The sequence below is a fragment of the Balaenoptera ricei genome, chromosome 3 (assembly GCF_028023285.1).
Source record: "Balaenoptera ricei isolate mBalRic1 chromosome 3, mBalRic1.hap2, whole genome shotgun sequence".
Classification (NCBI taxonomy): Eukaryota; Metazoa; Chordata; class Mammalia; order Artiodactyla; family Balaenopteridae; genus Balaenoptera; species Balaenoptera ricei.
Window position 1 is genome coordinate 116,381,855 of NC_082641.1, and position 26,340 is coordinate 116,408,194.

A 26,340-nucleotide genomic window follows, 5' to 3' on the forward strand; every position below is an offset into this window, starting at 1 on the left:
GAGCACGGGTTCTAGGCATGCGGGCTTCAGTAGTTGTGGCAGGCAGGCTCAGTAGTTGTGGCTCGCAGGCGCTAGGGCGCAGGCTCAGTAGTTGTGGCTCGCGGGCGCTAGGGCGCAGGCTCAGTAGTTGTGGCACTTGGGCTTAGTTGCTCCACGGCATGTGGGATCTTTCTGGACCAGGGATCAAACCCCTGTCCCCTGCATTGGCAGGCAGATTCTTAACCACTGCCACCAGGGAAGTCCCTACTTTTTAAATTTATTTATTTTTGGCTGCGTTGGGTCTTTGTTGCTGCTCTCAGGCTTTGTCTAGATGCGGAGAGCGGGGGCTACTCTTCGTTGCGGTGCGCGGGCTTCTCATGCGGTGGCTTCTCTTGCTGCGGAGCACAGGCTCTAGGTACGCGGGCTTCAGTAGCTGTGGCACGCGGGCTCAGTAGTTGTGGTGCATGGGCTTAGTTGCTCTGCAGCATGTGGGATCTTCCCGGACCAGGGCTCAAACTCGTGTCCCCTGCATTGGCAGGCGGATTCTTAACCACTGCGCCACCAGGGAAGTCCCCACCAAAACCCAGTTTTTAAATGGGCAAAATATTTGAACAGATATCAAAGAAGATAGATCAATGGAAAATAATCACATGGGAAAAAACTATCATTACTTACTAGAGAAATGCAAATTAAAACCATAATGAGAAACCACCAACCCCACTAGGATGGCTAAAATTTTTAAAACTGAGAGTACAAAAGTGCTGTCAAGGATATGGAGCAACTAAAACTTATTAAACATTGCTGATAGTAATGCAATTTGGTACCATCACTTTGGAAAACAGTATAGCCATTTCTTTATAAATTTAGACATAAACTAGCATTCCACTTCTAGGTATTTCCAAGAGAAATGAAAATATGTCCACACAAAGGCTTGTAGTTGAATGTTTGTAGCACTTTATTCATAATAGCCAATAATGGGAAACAGTCCAACTATTTACCAGCTGATAAGTGGGTAAACACAATAAGGTGCATCCATACTATGGAACAGCACTCAGACATAAAAAGATATGAATTACTGATAAATCCAACAATATGGATGAATCTCAAAATCACTGCTAAATGAAAGAAGCCCAACACAAATGACAAATGACATACCATATGTTTCCAGTGATATGAAATTCTAGAAGAAGCAAAACTTTAGTGTTAGAAAGTTGGTCGTTGGTGGCCAGGGGTTGAGGAAAGGGTATTGACTGTAAAGGGCTGAAGGAAACTTCAGGAAGGGATAGAAAAGTTCTAAATCCTGAATGTAGTACTGTTTCTACAACTACATACATTTGTCTAAATTCATTGAAGTGTACACTTTAAATTGTTGAATTAATTTTATGTAAATTGCACCTCAGTGTAGCAGTATTTTTAAAAGTTAGCTGTTATCTTCTTTGACCCATGAAAAAATTGGCCTATAAAGTCTGAAACTCTGACTTACTGAGAGAGATACATCTTGTGACCCTCATAAAATAAGTAAAGTCATTTCATTTCTGTTTCAGAGACAGAAGAGATAGGTGATGAAGAGGTTTTCTCCTGGTTGAAGTGTGCAAAGGGACAGTCCCATGAACCAGAGAATCTCATGCCCACACAGATCATCCCTGGCACAGGTAAAGGAATTCCTTTTTTAGATTTGGTGGGGGAAAAAAGATGTTTTTAATTGAGCTATAATTTACACACCATAATATTTGGTAAAATGGTTTATCTCAGCTTGACTCTTTTTAAGCCTCACTAGATTTCCCTGAGAATTTGAATCTTCAGAAATGTTAGATTGTATGCAGCCACTGCACCCACTTTGCCTCACCTTTCTGGGTGGAGGGGTTGGTTGCTTTTCAGATGTCATTTTACATTCCTATGGTCGGCAGGACCAGAATAGAAAAAGTCAGTCCGGGAATTCCCTGGTGGTCCAGTGGTTAGGACGCTGTGCTCTCACTGCCGAGGGCCCGGGTTCAGTCCCTGGTCGGGGAACTAAGATCTCACAAGCCGTGTGGCCCAGCAAAAAAAAAAAAGAAAGAAAGAAAAAGCCAGTCCCCTGGCTTCCAGAAAGACCTTTGGTTCTAGGTTTATAAAAATCCAGCTGAAGCTAATCAAAGCCCTTGAATCCATGAAGAAGGCAGCTTAACAGTAGGAATGAATGGTCATGTGGCAGCTTACTTCATTGATTCCTCCAGATAGTCTGTTTCCAGCTTCCACACTTCCATTAACATACACACACTGAAGTTGGTGAATCCTCTGCCTATATTCTTCTCCACTTTGGGGAGCCACCCCCTGGATCTTTATAACCCAGTGCATCAGAGCAGAAGACCTCCCTGAGTGCAATGGTCAGATGCCTGCTCCCTGCTGATCTAAGCATTGGTTAAATGTTTGTGTAAAGTTTACATTGGTCTATTTTTTTTTTAAGTATAACTTACAGTAAATCTCAAGTATACAATTCAAAATGTTTACATACGCTTGAACAATAGGGAATCTACCCCTAGAGTTTCTGCTAAAGGACACCTTGTTAACGTTTACTAGAGGAGGGAGGGAGTGTAGCTTAGTGGTTAAGCGTGCACAGAACTTTAGTGCTAGATAGACCTGGGTTAAAGTCTCGGTACTTTCATTTACCAACTTTATGTACTTAAGCAAATAACCTAACTTCTCTGAGTCTCAGTTTCATCATCAAAAATTGAGGGTACAAGCTGCTACCTCACTGAAATGTGGTAAAGCTTGAGAGAGATAATGTAAATAAGGTCTTTAGCACAATACCTGACACATACAATTATTCTAAGGTTAATTGTTATTTTTTTTCCAGCTCTTTACAATATTGGAGACATGGTACATGCTGCCCGGGGCAAGTGGGGAATTAAAGCAAACTGCCCTTGTATTAGCCGGCAGAACAAATCTGTGTTGAGACCTGCTGTCACTAATGGGATGTCACAGGTAAAGTGGTGTGTATAGGTACAACTGAGAGAAACTCAAGTTCTTTGTACCAGGAAGTGCCTCATTTTCACCTCTGTTGTCCCAGGCTACTGTCAGATTCCTGGGGAATTAGGGGATGGGGAGGCCTGTCTAAAGAGAGCCCCAGAAGTTACTCAAGGGATTTAAATTCCCCCTGACTGGTATGAGTTTCTCTTCATGTGTCTTTATAACCAATTCAGGCTTGTTTGATAAATAGCACAAAGAGATTCTTTGCATCTTGTCAAGATTTGTACCTCAGGTTCCTTGTGTAGGTGAAGAGTACAGAAAAGGTCACTAGGAATACATTCCTATTGTGTGCATGGTCACTGCCTTGTCATGTTAGGTACTGAGGAAAGAAATATGAATATTAGCCTGCTGATCTGGGATCATTCTACCCTGAAAGCAGTCCTAAGCCTTCACAGAGAAGCAGTGATTTTCTCATTGCTCTGTGAGAGGTGGAGATCATTCTGGTGTGATGGTGACTATTTTGAATAAGAGGCTATTTAAAAAAAAAGAAGAAAAACGCACACATACCTCTTACATTCGGAGGGCTTTCCAGGAATGCTACACATGATCAGTAAGAGGTACAGGGATTAATGCTGAGAGATCTCAAAATATCTTTTCAGTAGAGTTGACATATTAGAGCAAATCATCTGGAAAATTCAATAATAGAATAATAACCATTTTATTGAGCATTTATGTGTGCCAGACACTATGCTGAGCTCTTTGCATATATCAGTACTATCTCATTTAATCCTCGGAACAGCTCTATGCGGTCAAGTTCTAATCACCAATTTGCCAGTGCAGAATTTGAGCCTCGGGCATGCCAAACAAAAACGCTGTTTTATTTTCAAGTCTTGTTCACTGCTCTTTCCACAGAACCTAGCATAGTTTCTGTCACATTGTAGGACTCAACAAACATATGTTAAATTAATGAATGAGTGAAATAGCAGTTTATGGGACAGTTGCTTTCCCAGACCTGTTTAGTGTTAGCTGTCATTACTATTTGCATTGTATTTTTTCTACACAAGGACAACACTTTAACCATGTTGGCGTTCTGTGCTATAGCTTCCTAGCATAAACCCTAGTGCCTCTTCTGGAAATGAAACCACCTTCTCAGGTGGAGGAGGAACTGCGTCGGTAACACAACCAGAGACTGACCATGTTGCCAAAGCCGACAGTACTGACATCAGATCTGACGAGCCTCTGAAAGCAGACAGTTCGGCGTCAAATAGCAATAGTGAGCTAAAAGCCATCAGGCCCCCTTGCCCTGACACAGGCCCACCTTCCTCTGCCCTGCACTGGTTGGCGGATTTAGCAACTCAGAAGGCTAAGGAAGAAACAAAAGGTGAGATTAACACAAGCCTCTGCCCTGCCTGTGGGTGGAACACTTGAGTTATTCTGGGATTCTTCAGACTCACACATTACCATCCACATTTTTGAAACATGCCACTTGCTTTCTCTGGCTGATCATGTAAAATGAGGGAATCTCTTTCCACTTCTTTCTAGAAGTGGAGCTTTTTAAAAAAGGCACATGCCTGGGTTCTACCCCAAACCTCTTTAGTCAGAATCGATATAAGATTTTTAACAAGCTTCCCAAATGGCCCTGATAGCCAGTATTACTAGCCAGGAGGGCTAGACTTGTTTTTCAGTGGGCACAAGAATCACCTGGGGAATCGTTAAAAATGCAGATTCCTGTGCCCCACCAGAACTATTAAGTGAAATTCTCTTGGAGTAAGACCAAGAATCTCCGTTTTTAACAAGCACTCCAGGTAATTCTAATACAAGTATTCTGGAGACCCACTTGAAGAAACACTGGCTTAGAAAGTGAGGGAGATGAAAGATGGATGGGAACAAAAGGAAGTTTGAAATCCAGGTCTGGAAAATAAAGGAAGAAGTAGGAGAGCTTCTCCTTGGCCATGAGACCTGCCATAGTCATAGCTCATGAGGCTTGGCCCAGACAAACCGTACGTAGTTTGGGGGGCAAGGGAGGGGAAAGTCTTTCCTCTTTCCCACTTGGCTGATTTTTAGGAGTCAGTTGCCTGCTGGGTATTCCTTGTGCCTAATGCTATTCCTGGTTATGTTCTTACAGAAGCAGGGTCCCTGAGGTCGGTGCTCAGTAAAGAGTCTCATTCACCCTTTGGGCTGGACTCATTCAACTCCACTGCAAAGGTCTCTCCGTTGACTCCAAAGCTTTTTAACAGTCTGTTACTGGGTCCCACTGCCTCCAACAACAAAACTGAAGGCTCTAGCCTTCGAGACCTCCTCCACTCCGGGCCCGGAAAGCTTCCTCAAACCCCCTTGGACACAGGCATACCCTTCCCCCCGGTCTTCTCTACATCCTCAGCAGTAAGTGTCCTCTCTACAACTCTAGCCTTTGCTGCTTTTCCATGAAAGAACCATCAGAGATCTGATAACTGGGTTAGAGGGTATATGACTGACTTGTGTCCTTCACATTATCAGGCCAGCTGACAAGATCTTTCTTTATATTAAGTTTTGGGAATGTTTGAGATCCTTTTATGTAGTAAACCTTTTGTGCCATGTTAGGAAGTCAGTAGAAATTGAGACTGAAGTTTTTCAATCATCAGCAGAAATCACTTTATTTTCTTGACAATAACAGACATTAAATTTTTTTTAAACGTAGGCAGTACATTCATATTGTACTCTCTTGGGTATCTAATAGACGCTTCAAACCTAACACCTCTAAAACCACACTCCTGTTCTTCTGCCTGTGAGCCTGCATTTCCTTTATTTTTTGCTTCTCTTGGTCAGTGGCTTCCAATTGCTTCGCCAAAAATCTTGGAGTCTTTTGGGACTCCCCTCTCACATTTCGTATCTAATCTGTTAGCCTAACCTTTCAGTTTGATTATCAGAATGTATTCAGAGTGCACCCATTTCTCATCAGCTCCACTGCTTCCTCTCTAGTCTGAGTCAACATCCTCTCTTGCCTGAATTTTTGTAGTAAACTCCTTACAGGTCCTCTGTATTTCTTCCCTTTCTACACAGAGCAGCTAGAGTGGTCCTTTTAAGATATGTCACATCATATCACCTCTGCCTAAAATCTTTCAAGGGCTTCCAATTTCATAATAAAAGCAGAGTCCTTTCAGTGGACTATAACGTTCCAGCCCTCTCTTCCCCTCACTTCCCTGACTTCAACTACCACTCTCCCTCTTGTTCACTCTGCTCTGGCCACACCCACCTTCTTGCTGTTTCTTGAACATGGGCAGGCATGCTCTCTCTTCAGAGCCTTTGCACTTGTCTTTTTCTCCACCGAGAACTCTCTTTTCCATGTCACAACATGGCCTGCTTCTTAATCAACTTCCTCTCCTCCCTCCTGAAATGTCACATCTTCAGTAAGCCTTCTTCTTAGATCACCCTTTTTAAAAGTCCATTCTACTCCCATCCTCCACTCATATCTGTTACCTCTGCACTTTTTTTTTTAATTAATTAATTTATTTATTTTTGGCTGCGTTGGGTCTTCGTTGCTGCGCGCGGGCTTTCTCTAGTTGCAGCGAGTGGGGGCTACTCCTCCTTGCGGTGCGCAGGCTTCTCATTGCAGTGGCTTCTCTTGTTGCAGAGCACGGGCTCTAGGCACATGGGCTTCAGTAGTTGTGGCACCTGGGCTCAGTAGTTGTGGCTCACGGGTTCTAGAGCGCAGGCTCAGTAGTTATGGCACACGGGCTTAGTTGCTCCGTGGCATGTGGGATCTTCCCATACCAGGGCTCAAACCCGTGTCCCCTGCATTGGCAGGCAGATTCTTAACTGGTGAGCCACCAAGGAAGCCCTGCACTTACTTTTTCCATAGCACTTATTACCATCTGACTTGCTGTGTTTTATTTATTTTCTGCTTCACCTCCACTTAAAGGCATTTTTGTCTGTTTTTTTGTTTTTTTTGGCTTTTTTGTGCTGCACAGCTTTCAGGATCTTAGTTCCCCAACCAGGGATCAAACCCAGGTCCCCAGCAGTGGAAGCAGAGTCCTAACCACTAGACTGCCTGGGAATTCCCCATTTTTGTCTGTTTTATTCACTACTATATCCCTAGTGGCACAATGTTTGATACATAAGTATTTAGTAAGCATTTACTGAACTAATAAATTCAAAACTTACAAAATTTAAATTTTAAAAATACAGTGAAAAGTCTCCTTCCCACTGTTGCCTCCCTTTTTGTAGGTGACCATTGTTTCATGATTGTCCTTTCAGTGATAATAAAATATGTATATAGTCCCCCCCCCCTTTTTACACAGATGTTTTTATACATTGCTTTTGTATTTTCAGTTTATATATTTCAGAGATCATTTCAAACAATTACACAAATATGTTTCTCATTCTATTTTATGACTAATGACTGAAATTTGATGAACTGTGGGTGGTTGAGCCTTGTACAATGTGGGTTATTTGTTTCTCTTTTGGATAAATGACCAAAAAAATTACTTTGAGCTCCGTCTTATTTGTACTGCTCCAACTCCCAGTTCTCCTTTTTCTTTTTAAATTTTCCCAGGATGTTATATGATTACATATACTCTGTAGAGATCATGATTAGTGATACTTGAGACATTGTGTTATCAAGTTTACAAAAGCCCTCCCCTTCCTTCACTTCTGTGACCTTAGGTATGTCACTTTCATCTCTGGGCCTGAGCTTTCCCGCCAGCTGAAACAAATGAGAGATTCTTGGTAGGGGACGGATTGGGGAGTAGAAGACTGCTTTCAGAATATACAGTTCTCTTGGGTACTCTGGTACAACTGTTTATTGGGGTACACTCCCTGGTAAAAAAAAATCACTGCCTTGATAAGTCACCTCAGTTACTTAATTGAAGTATATCCCTTGGGCATGCTGGCCAAAAAAAATGTGTAACCCTCAAAATAAATGATCTTTCTCACTCAGTTACAGCATTTTGTGATCCCTGCAGTCTACGTGCATATGCTTAAAACGGGGCTGAATGCCGAAGATATTTCTTAGGTCTCAAATCTCCTGCAGTAGAGGGGGCCTTTCTGTACTTTTTTTTCATAAATATAAAGCAAAATATGAAGACTAGGGAAATGTAAGATAGTGACTTAATAGGCTCCCCCCTCCAACTACAAAAGACTTTACAATAACTTTTATGAAATTTAATCAGGTAGATCAGAACTCCGTGTGAATATAACTGTGAGACGGTTTTTGAATACTCTACTGGTGGTGCCTCAGTCATACTAACCTGATGGGTTTGTGTCTGGCAGGGAGTGAAGAACAAGGCCAGCCTACCCAACTTCCTTGACCACATCATTGCCTCAGTGGTAGAAAATAAGAAAACCTCAGATGCTGCAAAGCGGGCCTGTAACTTGACTGATACCCAAAAGGAAGTGAAGGAGATGGTGATGGGGTTAAATGTGCTGGACCCCCATACCTCTCACTCCTGGCTCTGTGATGGAAGACTTCTGTGTCTCCATGACCCCAGCAACAAAAACAATTGGAAGATCTTCCGGGAGTGTTGGAAACAAGGCCAGGTAAGCAAGAATAAGCAGATCCCAGGGTCGGCTGTCTGCCTGCCCACTATAGCTACCAGGATAGTTTCAATTCTCTCTGGGAGACACTTTGCCAAGGAGATTTAGACATATACTAAGTTTGTTGTAGACAGCCTTGCTACTTCAAGTTTTGTTGGATTTTTAAAAGTCAGAAGATTCCTAAAAATACATTGTGGATCTTTTTATTTCTCAGCTGTGTAGCTCTGTGTTCTTAAAAGGGCAGTTGAAATTCCTATGAGGTTGTGATCTGGCATTAATGACACCTTTAGAGGAAAATCCGTAAGTGTGATATGGGGTGAGGCAAAAATGGGTGGAAGTGGGTGGTACTCTTCTAGGTAAATGTTTCAAGACCATACAAGTCTGTGTGATAGTGTGATAACACTTCCTGATTTTTATACATTAGCAGGTGTGAGGAAGGGGGAGGTTGTAGAATTGTCTGGATAGTTTTTTATTCGAGATGTGAGGACGTATTCTCAGAGTTTGCATTTGTCAGCTTTTCATCCTCTCACCTCAAAATAGTGGTAGATACCAGGGCAGCAGAAGTGATTTTTGTGGAATGCGCCCCCACCCCCCACCCCACCCCCCGCAGTGAGAATCAAGTGTAATAACAGAGTAGAAGTGTTTTCATTTTCTGTAGCTGACATTGTTGAAATCCATAGATTCTGAAACTGGGAGGGAATAATAAATCATTGTGGAGAAGAGGTTGTCCCCAGGAAACCCTCCTATTCTGTCCCTTAGCCCTGAGCGAAGTATTTCCTAAGTGGCTCTGATTGAGATACTTTTGTTTCCACAGCCAGTGCTGGTATCAGGGGTACATAAAAAACTCAAGTCTGAACTCTGGAAGCCAGAAGCCTTTAGCCAGGAATTTGGAGACCAGGATGTGGACTTGGTGAACTGCAGGAACTGTGCTATAATTTCCGATGTGAAAGTTCGGGATTTCTGGGATGGCTTCGAGATCATATGCAGTAAGTAGCTTTGATATCTGGTTCAGTAAAAGCAGACTGCAAAGTAAGCATCTATATGCCCAGCCCTACCGCTGAAATAACAAATTACATCCTCTTAACAGGAGGAACATTCTATCCAGGTGCCAACCAGGTAGCTCTCATGGCAATCACATGGCTCCCAGAGCATACCTGGACTTAAGCACATGATCACATGGGATGTGTGGAGCACTTTCACTTTGAGATGGAAAAATTTATCATGTACTAAAGCAGTGGCTGAGGAAAACAAAGCCCACCTTATCCATTATGGCGGTTTACAAGTCTGAAAATAAGAGTTTAGTCTTCTAAACCTTTTAGTCACTGGAGAATCAGGCAGCAGCCAACCCAGCAGATATTTGTAGGAGTGCTTTCTGTCTTCCAGAGCGATTAAGGTCAGAAGATGGGCAGCCAATGGTGCTCAAACTCAAGGACTGGCCTCCTGGGGAAGATTTTCGGGACATGATGCCAACAAGGTTAGTGAACTACAGTGAGTCGTCTTGAGAGACTTGTGCTTTGCTGAAGCTGTCACAAAGTAATCACAGAAAAGTGAACTCCACCTCTTTTCCTTTTTCCCGTATAACAAGCTAAGTCATCTTTCATGCTTTTTTTTTATAGGTTTGAAGATCTGATGGAGAACCTTCCTCTGCCAGAATATACCAAACGAGATGGCAGACTCAATCTAGCCTCTAGGCTACCCAGCTACTTTGTAAGGCCCGATTTGGGCCCCAAGATGTACAATGCCTACGGTATGAGGGAGAGGCCATAATTGACCTTTTTGGACACTACTGTTTCCATTTCACCTATAGAGGGAGATTTGTAGTCAGGATCATGTGTAGAGATGATAGAGGGCAAAGTGACAGGCGCTGAAGAAGTTGACAGTATCCAGGATGGTTTAGAATATGTTTGCTTTTGTCATTGATTTGCATAATAGCCCTTTGGGCCCAGTACTGTATATGTATGTATGTGTGTATATATATATACACACACACACAGTAGTTAGAAAGTTTCCTCTTAAAGTTTCCATCCAAGGGACTTCCCTGGCAGTCCAGTGGTTAAGACACTGTGTTTCCACTGCAGGGGGTGAGGGTTCTAACCCTGGTCAGGGAACTAAGATCCCGCATGCCGCACGGCACGACCAAAGATCCTTAGCTTTTAAGAGACTTGATAAGATAAGAGTGAACACGTCTGAGTACCATGCTACCCAACCAGCTCTTTGTGAAGTCACAGTAATGTCCTAAATCACTGTGAAAGCCAAGCTTCATTTGAGTGTCCATAATGCCCATATCTGTTTTGCTTTTGAAGGAGAGATCATTTAGGAGGGTGGAATTGGATCAATGGCCAAAGCTAATGATAGTGTCAGCTGAGCTCGAAATCAGTTTTAAAACACTAGAAAAGAGACAAGGAGAATTATTTATTGATAAATAGATATACGTCATTCTCCCAGTGTTCCACATTTAAGAACATCTTCGAGTATGTTTTCACTTGTAGGGTCTATATGGATTCTTCAGAATATTGCCCTTTCAGGAATTCCCTAGCGGTCCAGTGGTTAGAACTCCACGCTTTCACTGCCAAGGGCGCAGGTTCAATCCCTGTCCCTGGTCAGGGAACTAAGATCCTGCAAGCCTTGCGGCGCGGCCAAAAAAGAAAAAAAACAACAACAACAGAATATTGCCCTTTCACCTTGCATATCTTCCTTTTACCTTCAGGCTTGATAACAGCAGAGGACAGAAGAGTTGGCACAACAAATCTTCACTTAGATGTGTCTGATGCAGTTAATGTGATGGTGTATGTTGGGATCCCCATCGGGGAGGGTGCTCATGATGAAGGTACGATTTCTAGAACCCAGTGCTTCAGCAGGGTGAGGTTTAGCCTCAGGAGTAAAATGGTGTGTCTTTCTCCTCAGTCAGGGCCAGTGGGTTTTTCTTAACTCTCTGCCAGGCATGATGCATAGTAGGTGCCCAGACAAAGGGGTGATTGCAGCAGAGAAGAGTGGTACTTGTGTATCTTTGACCAGAGTTATTCCCTCTCTGGGAATGCTGCCCTTTAACATTGAGTATGTAGCATCACAAAGAGGAATAAAGAAGAAAGGGCAAACTGGCCTACTTGGTCCATCACCCAGTTCAGCTGTGGGGTAATAATAGGTGATAAAGCCAGGTCATTTGCACAGAGATGAAGCATAAAAGTGATATTTTGCTGCATTGCACTCTCCGCTATCTCGGTGTAGAATTAATGTGTGTTATTATGGAAGTTTTAGAAAACAAAATTTTAAAGAAGAAAACTCAAAATCTCAAAGTTCAGGGATAATCAATATCATTACTTTGGTATATTTCCTGCCACACATTTGCTTTTGATGCTACGCATCTGCACATATTTCCATTAGGCTGTCATTTAAAGGGTCATAACAGACAAGGATTAGAAGCCAAGCCTCTTAACTTGCCAGAGAAGCTTTACTCTTCATGGCCTTAAATCCACAGAATCCTAGAGTTTGAAGAGGTCTTGAGAAAGTATACAGTCCACCTACTTACAGCAGGAAATAACCTGCAATTTGAACATAAAATATGGCTACACAGTTTGAGCAGGAAATATGTTTTAAAGGAACACTGTATCTCCAAAAAATGCTGAGTCTCTGTTAAGTATGGAAGATTAGGGTCGCTCTTCCCATGTGTAGGAAGCTTAGACCAATGTGAGTTTTGATTCTTTGATTCTACCTTATATCACTCCAGAGAGATAGAGAATACTAGAGACTAAACTTGTTTGAATTGGACATTTTGCTTCACTCAGAGGTAGTGAAATGGCTGGTTACATTGAAAAGTGTCACTTTGCTCTTTTCAGAGGTGCTCAAGACAATTGATGAGGGAGATGCTGATGAGGTGACAAAGCAAAGGATTCACGATGGAAAGGAGAAACCCGGTGCTTTGTGGCACATCTATGCAGCCAAGGATGCGGAGAAGATCCGGGAGCTGCTCCGAAAGGTATGTCCCTGGGTGGGCTCCCAGCTCAAAGACGAAGGGTCTGGGGATGCTGAGACAGCCTGCCTAAGGTTTCTCATGTGGAGTCCCTTGGCATTAAAAACCTGTGCCCTCTGTCAAAATGCCCCATAGGGCTGTCCACACTTAGAAGATATTGAATAAAGTAGAAACTTTGGCCCATCAGTGATGTTACTGCAGCAAGTTGGATTTATCCTGTTAATAATCTTTATGTATTTATTGATTTTTCCATCTTTGGGTTTTGATCATGGTTTCATGATCAGGTTGGAGAAGAGCAAGGCCAAGAGAATCCCCCTGATCATGATCCAATTCATGACCAAAGTTGGTACTTGGACCAGACCCTACGTAAGCGACTCTATGAGGAATATGGTGTGCAAGGCTGGGCCATTGTTCAGTTCCTGGGAGATGCCGTCTTCATACCTGCTGGAGCCCCACACCAGGTATGTTCCAACTTGGGGGTAGGGCTGGCTCCACAATTCCCATAGTTTCCTTATATGTGTTTCTTGCTAATCTGGCAATAGATATAAATGGCTGGGTTAGACTGATTGCTCTTCAAGTGCAACTTATTTTTTGATTTTTAATTTTCTTCCACGTAATTTTATTTATTTTTAAAATTTATTTATTTATTTATTTATTGGCTGCGTTGGGTTTTTGTTGCTGCGCGCGGGCTTTCTCTAGTTGTGGTGAGCGGGGGCTACTCTTCATTGTGGTGCACGAGCTTCTCATTGCGGTGCTTCTCTTGTTGCGGAGCACGGGCTCTAGGCACGCGGGCTTCAGTAGTTGTGGCATGCGGGCTCAGAAGTTATGGCTCACGGGCCCAGTTGTTCCGCGGCATGCGGGATCCTCCCGGACCAGGGCTCGAATCCGCGTCCCCTGCATTGGCAGATGGATTCTTAACCACTGCGCCACCAGGGAAGTCCCCCTTCCATGTAATTTTAAATGCTCATTTAAAGATTTTTAAATAAGGGAGACTATTAAAGAAAAGGTGAGTCTCTGTTCAGCTACCTATGCCATATCCCTTTTCAGTCCCCTTGTCCTGCCTTCTCCAGAAAGTAGCCTACTGTTAACAGTTTGGTGTATATTTTTCCGGATCCTTTTCTGTGCAAATACTAACATTTTCATCTATAAATGTATACTTATAGTCTTTCTGCATTTGTTGTTTTTATGAAAATGGAATATCATAAGTATTTCTAAAGTGTTTTTTTAAACGATATGATGGACAGTTTCCACCTGTTGCTGACTCTCTAGTGCCTGATGTTTGCCTCTGTACTTTTCCTCTCCCAGGTGCACAATCTATACAGTTGCATAAAAGTAGCAGAAGACTTTGTATCTCCAGAACATGTAAAGCACTGTTTCCGCCTGACTCAGGAATTCAGGCATCTCTCTAACACTCATACAAACCATGAGGATAAACTGCAGGTAAAGAACTCCTTCTCCACCCCAACCCTGTCTTCTCATCTCCTACTAGGCTACATACACAGGAGGCACATTCTGCTTTCTGAGGGTATTACCTAGGCAGTATAACTGCAGAGAGATGATTAAGGGACCCATGTCTGGGGTATGGAGTCCTCCCTCCAGGAAGTATTTAATCAGTCCTCTTCAGGTTTGCTTTTAGAGAATATGAATCTTTTAACCTAATCACTTCCAGTGTGACAATCTTCTGTTTCTCTGCCTCTGGAAGATACAGTGTATCCGTGTTAGTAACTGACTAGACTGACTTCCTCAGTCAGGTGGGAAAAGCACTGTGGCAATGTGTTCTAAACCTCTTTCCCCGAAGCTGCTTCTCACAGCAAACGTTTGTGAAAACTCAATTCCTTAGAGCCCTGCTAGGGACTGTAATCCATGTCCCTAAGAGTTGTTTCCCACTTGTAGATCTAAGCTGGACAATCAGATTAGGTTTTCCTCTGCTCAGAAATGGATTGGAACTTTAAGGGCAGAATTTCATTGTTAATATACTTGGATGCTTTAATAACATTAAAAAAAAAAAAAAAGAATAAGGAAGCAAGATTTCCCAGGCAGAACTTCAGCATCTGAACAGGCGTTCTTACAGCCTCTCACATGTGACCTGTTTTCCTCCATCGTGCCTGTGACTCAGGTGTGTTTTCTTTGGTCAGTGACCCATGAGGTTGGAGATTTTTCTTGGTAGATTTAATCACCTTTATCCCTGAACTTGATCTGTTTTGCTGTTCCTTTTTCAAAATTATGGAATATTTCAACCATAAAGTTCTTATACAAAGTACCATCACATTGATAAATAGATAACATTGATATTATAGATATATAATGCAAGTATTCAGGCATACATATTTCAGACCCCACCTCCATTAGGTCTCTACTTGTTACATGTCACCTCCCAATCCTCTGTCACTGCTTTATTTTTTTCTGTAGTATTTTTCACCATCTAACATACTATGTATTTTATGTTTGTTTCTATCCCTACTAGGACATAAGCTGTTTAAGCTCCATGAAGGCAGGGATTTTACTGTTTTATTCACTGCTTTTCCCTAGCACATAGTAGGTACTCAGTAAGTATTTATTGAATTAATACAAAAAATGTAATAGAGAACAGCAAAGGGGGCTTGTGTGCCCATAACTCAGCTTAAGAAATAAAGCATCATATACGTACCACATATACAATATATACATATACAACAACTACATTATTGAAGCCTCCATCTACTCTTTCCCATTCCACCTCCTCAGAAATAATCACAGTGTTGGTTTAAAACCGTCTTTATCCTGTTCACTTTATTTTAATAACTTTTACTTCACATATGTGTTCCTTTTTGACAAATTAGAAAATATGTATAAGCACAAAAGGGAAAAATACCCAATAAATCCTACCTGTCCACTATTGTTTTAGTGCATTCTTATTAGCTACAGGACCTCAGGTAAGATTCTTAACCATGGAACCTCAGTTCTCATCTGTAAAATGGGGATAATAATAGAATCTACCTCATAGTATTATGGTAAGGATTAAATGAAAGTCCACATAAAGAGCTTAACAGTAGTTCCCAGCATACAGAGGATGGTGATTACATAGCCTTTCAAATGATGAAATCATTCTTTTTTGAATATAGACTATATATCTTGTGTGACTTGTAAATCATCTTTTGGGATTGACTTAGGAAGCACGCAGTCCTGGTTGAGGGCTTTCCTCACTAATCAGAAGGCTTTTAGTCGGTGTAGGACATACATTTTCATTTGCAGAACACAGTCTGTGGCTGCCATAAACTGACTGTGCTGATTGCTCTCTCCAGGTGAAGAACATCATTTATCACGCAGTGAAAGATGCTGTTGGCACCCTCAAGGCTCATGAATCCAAGCTGGCAAGGTCTTAGGCGTGGTGAAATTCCAAACTCGCCTGTGAAGCAGGTCTTTCACTCACAACACATACAGGGAACAGCAGGGTTCTCTGCTGGAGCAGAGGTCCTTCACTTGGAGCCAGTGTGGTCAGTATTACAAACTCTCCAGCCACTCTTTTCTTTGCTGCCTCAACACTGAAGGTTGACACAGGAAAGTCGCACTGTTCACACACACAGTTTCAGACTCCAAGCCAAGGGTGCCACATCCCCATCCTGTGGCCTTTTGGGACTCTGAATTGCCTGAATATCGCTGGGCTTTCCTGCACATTCTCATGATTTGAGATTCGTGGAAACCAGGAATGTGGGCACACCTTTCTTTTCTTTTTCTCTTGTGCCTAGTTAAGTGGGAATGTGTTTGGAGGTAGGGGGAATCACATAACTGGTACAAGTGAGGGCTAATTGCTTAAACACCCCTGGTGGAAGCCTGACGGTGTCTCTGCACATGACCTCTGACACACCCCATCCCGGGAGCCGGGTGAAGCCTTTCCCCACCATCTCTCCCGTAAACAGTGGAGTCTTGAAGGACCCAGGGGGAATCCACTGCTTTTCCCAAGGGGCTCCAGGATTAGGAAATGTGTGTATTTAGTGAAAAATAGGTTTGTAGTGAAATAGTTACTATTTCATGAAAGTAGATATTTTTAGAACTTTTGAAATACCACAGTTGTTTTCCTGGATTATGAGGAAAGGCACATTACATTTAGTCTTCCTTTCGATAAAACTCTTTGAAGAAATAAGATTTTTAGAAATCAACTGCCCATTATAGCACAAAAATCAGCCAAAGCAGAATTTTAAAGAATTGGCTTTGTAGGATTCTTTTAGTTTCTCCCCATCCCATCTCAGTCCTATCTTGAGGGAACAGCCATTCTTGAGAAAGAACTTTGTCATGTCTGTGCTGTTGGTGTGTTCCACGCATACACACACTGGTGACTCCAGGACCCATTTCCATCTATTACCAGCGTTCCCTTGGGACTCCTCTTATAGTTCCAAATGCGAAGGAAAGTTTGCTTTCCTACATGAGGCTTTTTGTTTTGGGGGTTTTTTTGTCCGGAAATATTTTCAGCAAAACTTTCCAACTCAGTGGAGTTTTATTAAGAATTTATTTGAAAATGATGGAATTCATTGGCCCATAGGTACATTGGAAAATGTATCTATCTTCCCGGCTGTACTGTAGTGCCCTGCAGGCTTGTTTATATGTTCACAGTTACATTTTTTTTTTTTTTAATAAAAGTCATTTACTGTAGAATACTTTTAATTTCACTTTCTGTATTTTAATTTTGTTGAAGGGCTGATTGGGATTTCCATGTTCTTATTAAAAATCTAACAAATCTGTTTGTAGTGGACTAAATTCTTCCTGTGCCAGCCGTTCTAAAAAGCAGGGCCAGGTTGAGGATGGGGTTGGAAGTGGAGGATGGTTCATTTTCATATCATCATTACGTTGTTGCATCCGATTATTACTCTTTGCTTCCTGAATGTGTCCAATTGGGAGAGGGAAGTGCTAGGTCATTGTGGTTTGAGGGCTTGGGGATGAAGGGAAGGTGCTACATGAGTTAGAGGGTAGTAGCAAAGATGGGCTTTCCATAGTTTATGCTCTATGGGAAAGCTGGGTTCCTACCTTCCTGAACAGTCTGGGGGGAAAAGGCCTTGGGAAGTGGCCTGAGCAAGGTTTTGGGCAATCAGTGACAAAAGTTCATCAAAACAAGAGGCCTGGCTGTCCACGTATGAAATTAAAGTGGCTTGAAGGGTGAGGACAGACTACGTTCCAATTAGAAAAGGCCTTTTGAAGAGGAAGTTGTAAAGAATAGCAAGAGGGGTCATCAGAAGCTGCTTCTCTGGATCCTGTTGGAAAAACATTTTCCAAAGTGTTTCAGCCTGGAAATACAATTATCCGGGTGGAAATAGACCATTGTGTGGTTCAAGGATACTGAGTTTGAATAGGACTATAAATGAAATACAGAGTTCTGAGCATGTCCTTTCAGCCTGGATGGGCACGGGTTGATGCTATGGTCATCAGAGGATTACACCTCGACATAAAGAATGCAGAAGCTTTGAAATGGGACAGGAAAGGAAAGCAGTGGGGGAAGGGGGGTTGCAGAGGTTGCTGGAGCTTTGTTGCTTTGGTGAAAATCAGGAGGCAGGCTAGCCTACATTCTGGATATAAATGTCTTCAGAATTAGGGCATCCACTGCCGCCAGTGCTTGCTGATGGGGATGGAATTGGAGCCCCTGGATTCATCTCCTACCTGGACCCCAGGCCTCTCTACCAGCCTCTGTTGACCAGGAGGCACTCCCCTGCCCCAGGGTATCCACCTTGAGAGCACAGGGCTCAGTTCCCTTACAAAACTGAAAAAGCAGATCAGACTGGGAACAGGGTTAGGTCCTTTTCCAACTGGAGTGATTGGTGATGGTGGGGTGGACAGATGCCCCTCTACCTTTGACTTCAGGACTTCCTGGGTGGGTGTCTTGACGGCCTGTGATGGGGGAGGAGGGTTTGATAGCAGTTGGGAGAAGTAGCCCATTTAGTAGACTTCCTGAGTTCCTATCTTAGCAGCATGACTTTGTGGTTCTGTGACCCTTGGCAAGTTATTGAACCTCCCTAAAGCTTCCCATTTTCTTATCTTCAAAATGAGAATAACTATAACCTCTGCCTTATAGGATGGTCACTGAAATAATGCATGTGGAGCTCTTAGCACAGGGCCTGGCACACAGTAAGCACTCAATAAGTCATAGCTATTATTCCTCGTGGGATGTTCTTTCAGACTGTTGTGGGCAGGGCAGGAGGAGGGCTAGGATGTCAGGGTGGAACCATGAAGGCCTCTGAGGACCTCAACCCAGGGCTTGGAACCCAAGAAAAGTGAACAAGCGATTAGAAGAAGGCAGGTCAAAGGCGCATGCCCGGCGACAGCAGGTGCAGGGGGCGCGCCGCCGCCGCCGCCGCGGCCTCCCCTTTAAGAGCCGCCGCCGCCCACGGCCCGCCGCTGCGGCAAGGACCTCCCCTTTAACGGCGGCGGCTCGGCGCTCCGCTGCCCCCGCGGCGGCTGCTGCTGCGGGTGCTGCTGCTAGTGCGGCTCCTGCTGCTGCCGCCGCTTGACCTCCAGCAGCTCCATCCTCGGCCCGGGCCGGGTTCCCGCCCTGCGCCCCGCCCGGCCCCGCCATGGTGTCCTGGATCATCTCTCGCCTGGTGGTGTGAGTGCGGCGGCGGCGGCGGGGCGCGGCCGGTTGGGAGGGGGATGGGGGCTAGGGATGGGAGGTGAGGGGTATTGAAGCCCGGGATGGACCACTCCGTGGCTTCATACAGCAGAGTCACCTAAAGGCACATCGTCCCTATTTGGGGTCCCCAGAGACGTGGAGGTGTGGGACCTGGAGGAGGGGGAACTGTTAGAGGAGCATGGCAGGCCTGACTTCCCACCCCTTTTATTTTTAATTTCCCTGTTTCTTCGCCCTCCCTCACCCCAGGGGCTGGGCAGCACGGCTTGATTTATCAGGGGAGGCGGCTTGTCCCCTCCCCCATGTCGCAGATCTGACTGGAGGAGCTCCTCAAACCTGGGCCCGCATCTCCCTTGGGGAGAGGGCTAATGGAAGAGCCCGGGGAGCAAGGCAGGGCCTCCTCATTCCATAGCTTAGGGCTGTGGCAGCCTTGGCCTCCCCAAAGGGGCGGGTTTCTCCTGCCTCTTCCACTGACTGTCAGGAGACTGGGGGGTGAGGGCACATGCTCTGAAGACCCCCCAGGGAGGACGGGATATGGGAAGCAGAGATGCTTGGAGGACAAAGTGTGGGAGGTAACTGGGAGAGGATGTGTGTGGCCAGCCTGGGATTGTGAAAGCCGTGGAGGGGAGGGTGTTAGGTGGCCTTCATTTCAGGCTGCCAGCTACGTCCCTCCCACCTCCCCCAGGCTGCAGGAGGGTACCCTCTCCCACAACCGGGGACTTTGTCCTTGAGGATTCTGCCCCCCACCCCATCTCCAAAGGCCATTTCTCAGAAATGTCCTGCCTCAGTGAGGCAAGTCCATGGGGGAACAGGCAGTACCACACATTGTCAAGGGGCTGGGCCTGGCAGGGGCTCCACATGGGCCTCAGCCAACCCCTGCCGCAGCTCAGGTCCCTGACCCTAAGCCTCTACCCAGGGGGACTGACACCCCAGAATCCCCTCCCTGCTGTCATGTGCTTGTGTTCTGGCTTTCTCTAGACCCACCAGAGTCTCCCTCCTGCCTCTCCCCCATCCCACCCCAGAGGGAATCCAGGGGCCTCAGACCTCCCTGTGACCTTCCGAGTGTCTGCTGCTCTCTTGTGTGAATGAGCTCCCTGAGCGGCATCGGTCCTCTCCTTCCCTCACCTGTGTCCTGTATGTGCTCTCTGATGGGATCAGCACCGGACTCCACTCTAGCCAGGACCTCCAGCCCAGCACACTACCCTGAGCCTATTCCCAAAAGTGTTTACATGGGGGGATAAACCTCTCTGCCCCTCTCAGGGCCTCCTGCCCCTGTGCCCTCTGCTCCCCAGGCCCCCAGGGCTACAGTGGTACCTCTGACTGCCAGGTAGAGTGCCCTGTTAGGTGGCCCTACCTAGCTTGGCTCTGCGACAGGGAGGTAGAGGGTAAGGGCAGATGGGTATGAATGGGAGTGGTGTCAAGAAGGAAGACAACCCTGTGGCAGTGACCAGACCCCCACCCCTGATATGCTTATGCACAAACAAGGATCAGGGCTGAAGAGGCCACATCAGACCCTCTGGCCTCTGGGTCTTTCTGTGCCTCAGGGGCTGGAGAAAAACTGAACAATAAAGGGTTACAGGGGAATTCCCTGGCGTCCAGTGGTTAGGGCTCGGTGCCCTCACTGCCGAGGGCCCAGGTTTGATCTCTGGTCGGGGAACTAAGATCCCACACGCTGTGCGGCACAGCCAAAAAAAAGGGGGGGGTTGTTATGAGGCATCACCCTAGCTGGCTGGGGCTTCCATGCTTGTGTATCACCTCAGGCTTGCCTGCTTTGACCTAAACCCCTGACCTGAGTTCATCCGTCCAGCTGATGTGGCACTCTGGAGTTCTGTCCATTCTCCCCTTACCTACCCAGGGACTGAAGCAGAGCTGGGAGGGAGAGGCTACTGCTCTTGGCCGAGGGGCCCAGTAACCATGCCTGCCTCCCTAGGCTCATCTTTGGCACCCTGTACCCAGCCTATTCTTCCTACAAGGCCGTGAAGACAAAAAACGTGAAGGAATATGTGAGTGTATGACCCTTTATCTCACACCCAACCCACGTGGCAGAGATCAGGGAGGACACTGGGTCACATGACAGGTGGGGGTGACTTTGTACTAATGCTGTCAGCACTAATGAGACCTGGTTCAGGGGAGGTTCCTGTGTGTTCCTTTCCTCCAGGCCTGGTGTGATACGCAGGCAAAGTTGAGGTCCTCAGTGTCCCCCACAGCACCTCCAGCATGGTTGGCAGGCAAAGGTGGGGTCCTGGGTGTTTCCCCAAGGCCCCAGCCAACACCACCCTCTGTACCTTCAGGTGAAATGGATGATGTACTGGATCGTCTTTGCCTTCTTCACCACTGCTGAGACACTCACAGATATCGTGCTCTCCTGGTGAGATCTAGCATCCCCTCCCTGCATCTCAGGGGCCAGGGCCTCTGACTTTTTCTACACAGCCAGTCAAACAGAAGACTGAGACCCAGGGTGGAATCCCCCAACAGTTCCATGGGGTCCTGGGTGTCCCCTCCCCCCAATCCCCATTCCGGCCTGGCTTGATCAGCAGAATGAGAACAGACATAACCCTCACATTTCTTTCTGGTGGTAGCCAAATCACCACAATAGAATTCAGGAAACCTGCTTCTGCCAGACTTGCCGTGACCTTGACAGGTCACAGTTTCCTAGGCCTCGGTTTCCCTATTTGTAAAATAGGCGTATGAGTCAGTCTTATAAACATTGGATGCTTGTATTTCAAAGGCTTTTTCTAGGCACTACTAGACTATGTATATGTCCTTTGAGGACATGGAATGCCCTAATCATCTGTATATTCACAGCAGGCGCTCAAAAATGTTTACTGAATGAGCAAATGCCTCTTGGAAGAGAGGACTAACATAGCACGGTACACTGAAAGTCAAAAGAAAAGAGTTTTACAGAGAGGTAGAGGACAAAACATCCTTGCATTTGTAGATTTCAAGGGCCTATGGCCTTTGAGAAAAACAGTTTTAGAAGAGAAAGTTGAATGGGGTCAAATTAGGAAAGAGTAATGGGTTAAAAATTGAGAACAGTGAGTGTAGGTGCCTCTTGACACAAGCAAAGGAGGGAGCTTTGGTGAGGATGGAGGAGACCTGAAGGAGTGTGTGGCCTGGGAAAGAGCCTTGGGGAATGGAGAACGATCCTTAAAAGCAGGGGCCATGCCATGGCATCAAGGGGTGGATCCAGAGCACAGCTGGAGAAGCCCGGCTTCTTCATGGGAGGAAGGGCAGGAAGAGAATGGGGTGAGGACCCAAGAGTGCACCTGGAAGTTTAGGGATCTCGCCGTGGTGTTGACCCCAGGACAGAGGAATGGGTAGTCTTCTGTCAGAAGAGGGTGAGGAGAGCCACCGCTGCGGGGAATTTCTGCGGGATCACCTCTCACCTTCCCACTTGGAGTCTCAGTTGAGCCTCCCCTTGACCAGTCTCCTGAGCCACATGGGGACCTCAGTGCACTAACTGAGGGGGGGCCAGCCAGGGTCATGCAGAGGGTCGGCGCATCTCCTGACTCCCTGCCCCAGGCTCCGCCGCTTGCCTCTCTCCACCCAACAGGTTTCCATTCTACTTTGAGCTCAAGATTGCCTTTGTGATATGGCTGCTGTCCCCTTATACCAAAGGCTCCAGCGTGCTCTACCGCAAGTTCGTGCACCCAACACTGTCCAACAAGGAGAAGGTCTGTTGGGACGAGGGAAGCTCTCTTCCCACCTGCCCCAGGTCAAGGCAGCCCAGTGCCTGTAACCACGTGCATTCGTGGCTCTCCCTATGGGTGATCTGGCAGGGCCCTGGCCTCCTGGGGCAAGCAGTGCCTTTGTCCAGGTGTGAACAAGGGCAGGGCAGGGCCTGGCCAGCAGGGCCCACCCCTCACCTCTTCCTGCTTCCCCTCCGACCCCTCAGGAGATCGACGAGTACATCACACAGGCCCGAGACAAGAGCTATGAGACCATGATGAGGGTGGGCAAGAGGGGTCTGAACCTGGCCGCTAATGCCGCGGTCACGGCTGCTGCCAAGGTGAGATGGGGGCAGACCCAGCTCCCAGGGCCCCACTTTGCTCATCTCGTCCCCCTGGCCAAGCCCCTTTGCATCCACCAGGTCCTCAGGTCTGTGAAGGTTTGGGGTCTTGTGCAGCTTAGGGTTCCAGTCCTGCCTCTAACACCCTCCAGCTAAGGAACTTCCACTCAACGGGCCAGTTTCCTCATCTGTCCAAAGGGAAAGCATGGCCCCAGCCTGTCAGTGCTGCCATAGGACGGGGTGAGGACACTGCGGGGAGAGCACTGAGCCCAGTGGCTGCCCAGTGCCCCACGGTGACCTCTATCTCCACCCCGCCCCTTCCTCCGGCTCTCCCGGTGCGTGGTGGTGACCCTAGGGCCAGGGGGTGCTGTCAGAGAAGCTCCGAAGCTTCAGCATGCAGGACCTGACCCTGATCCGGGACGAGGATGCGCTGCCCCTGCAGGGACCCGACGGCCGCCTCAGACCCAGCCCTGGCAGCCTCCTGGACACCATTGAGGACTTAGGTACAGGCCAGGCCCAGGGCTGGGCGTGGGGCACAAGGGCAAGGAGGCCAGGTGGGAGAAAGGCCAGACCGCTGTTCTCCTTTCCTCTCCGAACCAGGAGATGACCCTGCCATGAGTTTAAGGTCAGGCACAAACCAGGCAGATCCCCGGACAGAGATCTCTGAGGATGACACGGGAGACAAGGCCACTAAGAGGGCCAAATCCATCAAGAAAGTGCCCAAAGCTGAGGTGAGAGCTGGGCCAGAGCTTGGGGAAATGGCGAGGGGTTGTGACTCCAGGCTGAGCCCTCTGTCTTCCTGTCTCCTTCCCACAGCCACTGGCTTCCAAGACGCTGAAGACCCGGCCCAAGAAGAAGATCTCCGCGGGGGGTGACTCCGCTTGAGGCCCCGGCACGCACCCCCTGCCCCAGGCTGCAGAGCCCCAGCTCCACACTGTGCCAGCAGCCCTCATTCTCAGGCCCTAGGGCCTCTCAGATGGCTGGTTCTGGTGCCTGCCCAGTGGCCCCTCCCCCGGAAGGGCTTGGAAAAGAGGAGGGAGGCCCTGCTGTGGGGGCTGAGGGTAGAGGCTGGACCAGGAGCTGAGGACTGAGCCACTCGAGGAGGTGTGGGCTCCTCAGAGCCTTAACGCTCTTCTCCCCGCTCCAGCCCTGCCCCCGCCCACCCAGTGCCTTGCTGAAGACCATGGCCATCCCCTTGTCTGAAGTCCTAACATGGTCCCACTGCTCTCCCTGGGTCGGGGTCGGGGTCGGGGTCGGGGGCCAGTCACAGCCCAGAATGACCAGAGACAGGCCTGAAGGCCCTGGGAGAGAGGGAGGGAGTGGGGAAGGCCTCGGAGAACCTGGGCAGGGGCTCTGGGCCTGAAGCTGTGAATGGAGGACACGGGCTTAGTGTGCACTTAAATGACCAGGAGGGCCAGGCCAGAGCTACAGCTGAGGGCCTTGGGTAGGGCTGTGTGCTACACGCGCCCACTGAAAAGAGCTGGGGCTCCAGGGGTGTGCGTGTGAGAGTGTACGTGTGTGTGCATCTTTCTGGGTCTAGAGCTGGGGGGTTTTGAGTAAAGGACTTTCCCTCTAGCAGTAACCTCCCCCCACCCTCAGCCCTCCCTCCTACTCTCTGAGCCTCAGAGGACCCCAGCCCATGAGAGAGTAGGGCTCCGAGGGGCCTCTCACCTCCTCCTCTGCCCTTGATCCTCTCCCCTTTGCCTCTTCCCATTCCTGCCCTGCCCTTGGACTGGGCTCCACCCCTCAGAGCCCTCAGTAGAGGCCCTTGCTGGGCTGGTTCCTTTCCTCCTCACCTGGGGGCCCATCTTCCTTCCCCCCTAGGGTCCTCGTCTTATGCCAAGCAGACTAGGCCCCATGTAAGCAGACCCCTGTCAGAGCCCAGCCTTTGCCCCACACTTTGCCCCAGCTTCTGCCGTGGCTTCAGTCAGGGCTAGGAGGAATGTATGAAGAAGAAAAAGATATTAGGAGCCAGGGGGCTCCCAAATCCATGGAAAGAGGGTGCTCAATGGACCTTTCGCACTGGATGAGCCAATAAACCAAATTCTGGCACCTCATTTATTTTGGCCTCTGTGCTTTGTTCTTGTTCTACCAGTCCACAGATGGGAAGGACTGCAAGTGAGAAGCAGGGCTCAGCTGTGGGATGGAGGGGGGAAGAGGCCAGACTGTGAACCCCAGGAGTTCTGATCTCCAAGGTAAGAGATAGGCTTGAGGTGGTTCAGTCTGGGAAGATGGTTTTGAGGTTCAAGATAGAGCCAGGGGACTGGGAGGGGCCAGGACTTATGAAGAGCGATGGGACAACCCTCAGAGGTTGTCCTGTCCCTGAGCATCTTACCCTGAGACCCCTGCGCGTTCTGGTACCTCACAGAAAATGCCAGGTGTAAGCTCTAGGGACAGAGATCGTGATGAGGCCCCCAGGGAAGAGAGAATGGGGTATGGGGGCTCCTGGTCAGAGCCAGGAGATTGGATGCCCATAGTGCCTAGAAACGGTGAGCCAGACACTGAAAGGAGGAGATAGGCGGGGTGAGGGGGGAGGTGGAGATGAGGAACCAGCCCCATGGTTCATGTCTGACCCTGGGGACAGACAAGGAGGACAGGGAACCAAGGGCTGGGGCCAACGAGGCATGCCCATGTGGCCTGAGGAGGGAGGGGTCGGGCCCTGAGCTGCTGGGCTGGGGTGGAGGAGAGGAGGAGGAGGGGGGCTGTAGCGCATGGGGTCTGAGTTCTGGGGAGGTAGACCCAAGGTCTCCAGGGGTGGAGGGGCACAGCTGGTGGGGATGAGATCCTGAGGTATTAGCCAGGAGAAGGGAAAGGATGACAGAGGATCAGAGGCAGCGTTGGAAGAGACAAAGGAAAAGAGTAGAGAGGAAGGGAAGGAGGAGGGAGGGTGAAGGAAGCAAGAGAAATAGCGGCTCAGCCTTGCGGAAGGAAAACAGAGGAAGCAGAGCCAGGGATGGGGTAGGGAGTGTGAGTGGGGACCTAGCTCCAGGCCCTGGACCCCAAGGTTGGCAAAATGTCCCTACATCAGGCTTTCCTCTCCCTTCCCTGGCATCACAAGGGCATGTCCTTCTGCCACACTTGAGCCAGCTGGCCAAGAACCTCCTGAACTGAGGTGGCAGTGGAGGTGGGGTGTGAGATGCCCTTTTCATCTTTCCTGGATTCTTCCAGTCTATAGACCTTTGAATGGCATTCCTTTCACCATTGACCTCTGGGCAATTTGGCCCCTTTCTCTATCAGAAAGGAGAGGAAGTGTCAGGGTAGAATTCAGGGGAGAGACACCCTTGTTCTAGAAAGATCTCCAGAGAGTAAGATGCTGCAGTCTCCTGCTAGCAGCTACCA

The 26,340-nt window shown here is 47.4% G+C and overlaps 2 protein-coding genes across 4 annotated transcripts in view; both read left to right on the top strand.

The window, feature by feature from the left end:
• KDM3B (lysine demethylase 3B) overlaps nt 1–17,116 on the top strand; it is a 60,139-nt gene extending 43,023 nt beyond the window's left edge. For both annotated transcript variants that reach the window (XM_059917188.1, XM_059917189.1), the window contains 13 exons: nt 1,524–1,631; nt 2,813–2,940; nt 4,027–4,306; nt 5,051–5,307; nt 8,173–8,439; nt 9,251–9,422; nt 9,820–9,910; nt 10,053–10,183; nt 11,144–11,263; nt 12,270–12,409; nt 12,688–12,864; nt 13,709–13,843; nt 15,685–17,116. In XM_059917188.1, coding sequence (XP_059773171.1) covers nt 1,524–1,631; nt 2,813–2,940; nt 4,027–4,306; nt 5,051–5,307; nt 8,173–8,439; nt 9,251–9,422; nt 9,820–9,910; nt 10,053–10,183; nt 11,144–11,263; nt 12,270–12,409; nt 12,688–12,864; nt 13,709–13,843; nt 15,685–15,765 — 2,087 coding nt within the window. In that variant the 3' untranslated portion in view covers nt 15,766–17,116. The remainder of the gene's footprint in view (nt 1–1,523; nt 1,632–2,812; nt 2,941–4,026; nt 4,307–5,050; nt 5,308–8,172; nt 8,440–9,250; nt 9,423–9,819; nt 9,911–10,052; nt 10,184–11,143; nt 11,264–12,269; nt 12,410–12,687; nt 12,865–13,708; nt 13,844–15,684) is intronic.
• A 1,670-nt stretch (nt 17,117–18,786) lies between these two features.
• REEP2 (receptor accessory protein 2) lies at nt 18,787–25,058 on the top strand. Of its 2 annotated transcripts, none has more exons than XM_059919501.1 (8): nt 18,787–18,971; nt 20,923–20,995; nt 21,284–21,360; nt 22,546–22,666; nt 22,888–23,001; nt 23,357–23,504; nt 23,602–23,732; nt 23,818–25,058. In XM_059919501.1, exons 1-8 carry the CDS (start codon nt 18,940–18,942, stop codon nt 23,884–23,886), a joined length of 765 nt encoding a protein of 254 aa, XP_059775484.1. In that variant the 5' UTR covers nt 18,787–18,939; the 3' UTR covers nt 23,887–25,058. The 2 variants fall into 2 exon arrangements, with proteins under 2 accessions (XP_059775484.1, XP_059775485.1); XM_059919502.1 differs by having other exon boundaries at nt 23,363–23,504.
• The last annotated feature ends 1,282 nt before the right edge of the window (nt 25,059–26,340 follow it).

What these genes read in the sequence shown, in the direction of transcription:
- REEP2 (XM_059919501.1), top strand. Translation starts at nt 18,940, where the DNA reads ATGGTGTCCTGGATCATCTCTCGCCTGGTGGT. An exon ending in CAAAAAACGTGAAGGAATAT is followed by an intron (nt 20,996 to 21,283) that starts GTGAGTGTATGA and finishes CTGTACCTTCAG; the next exon opens with GTGAAATGGATGATGTACTG. An exon ending in ACAGATATCGTGCTCTCCTG is followed by an intron (nt 21,361 to 22,545) that starts GTGAGATCTAGC and finishes TCCACCCAACAG; the next exon opens with GTTTCCATTCTACTTTGAGC.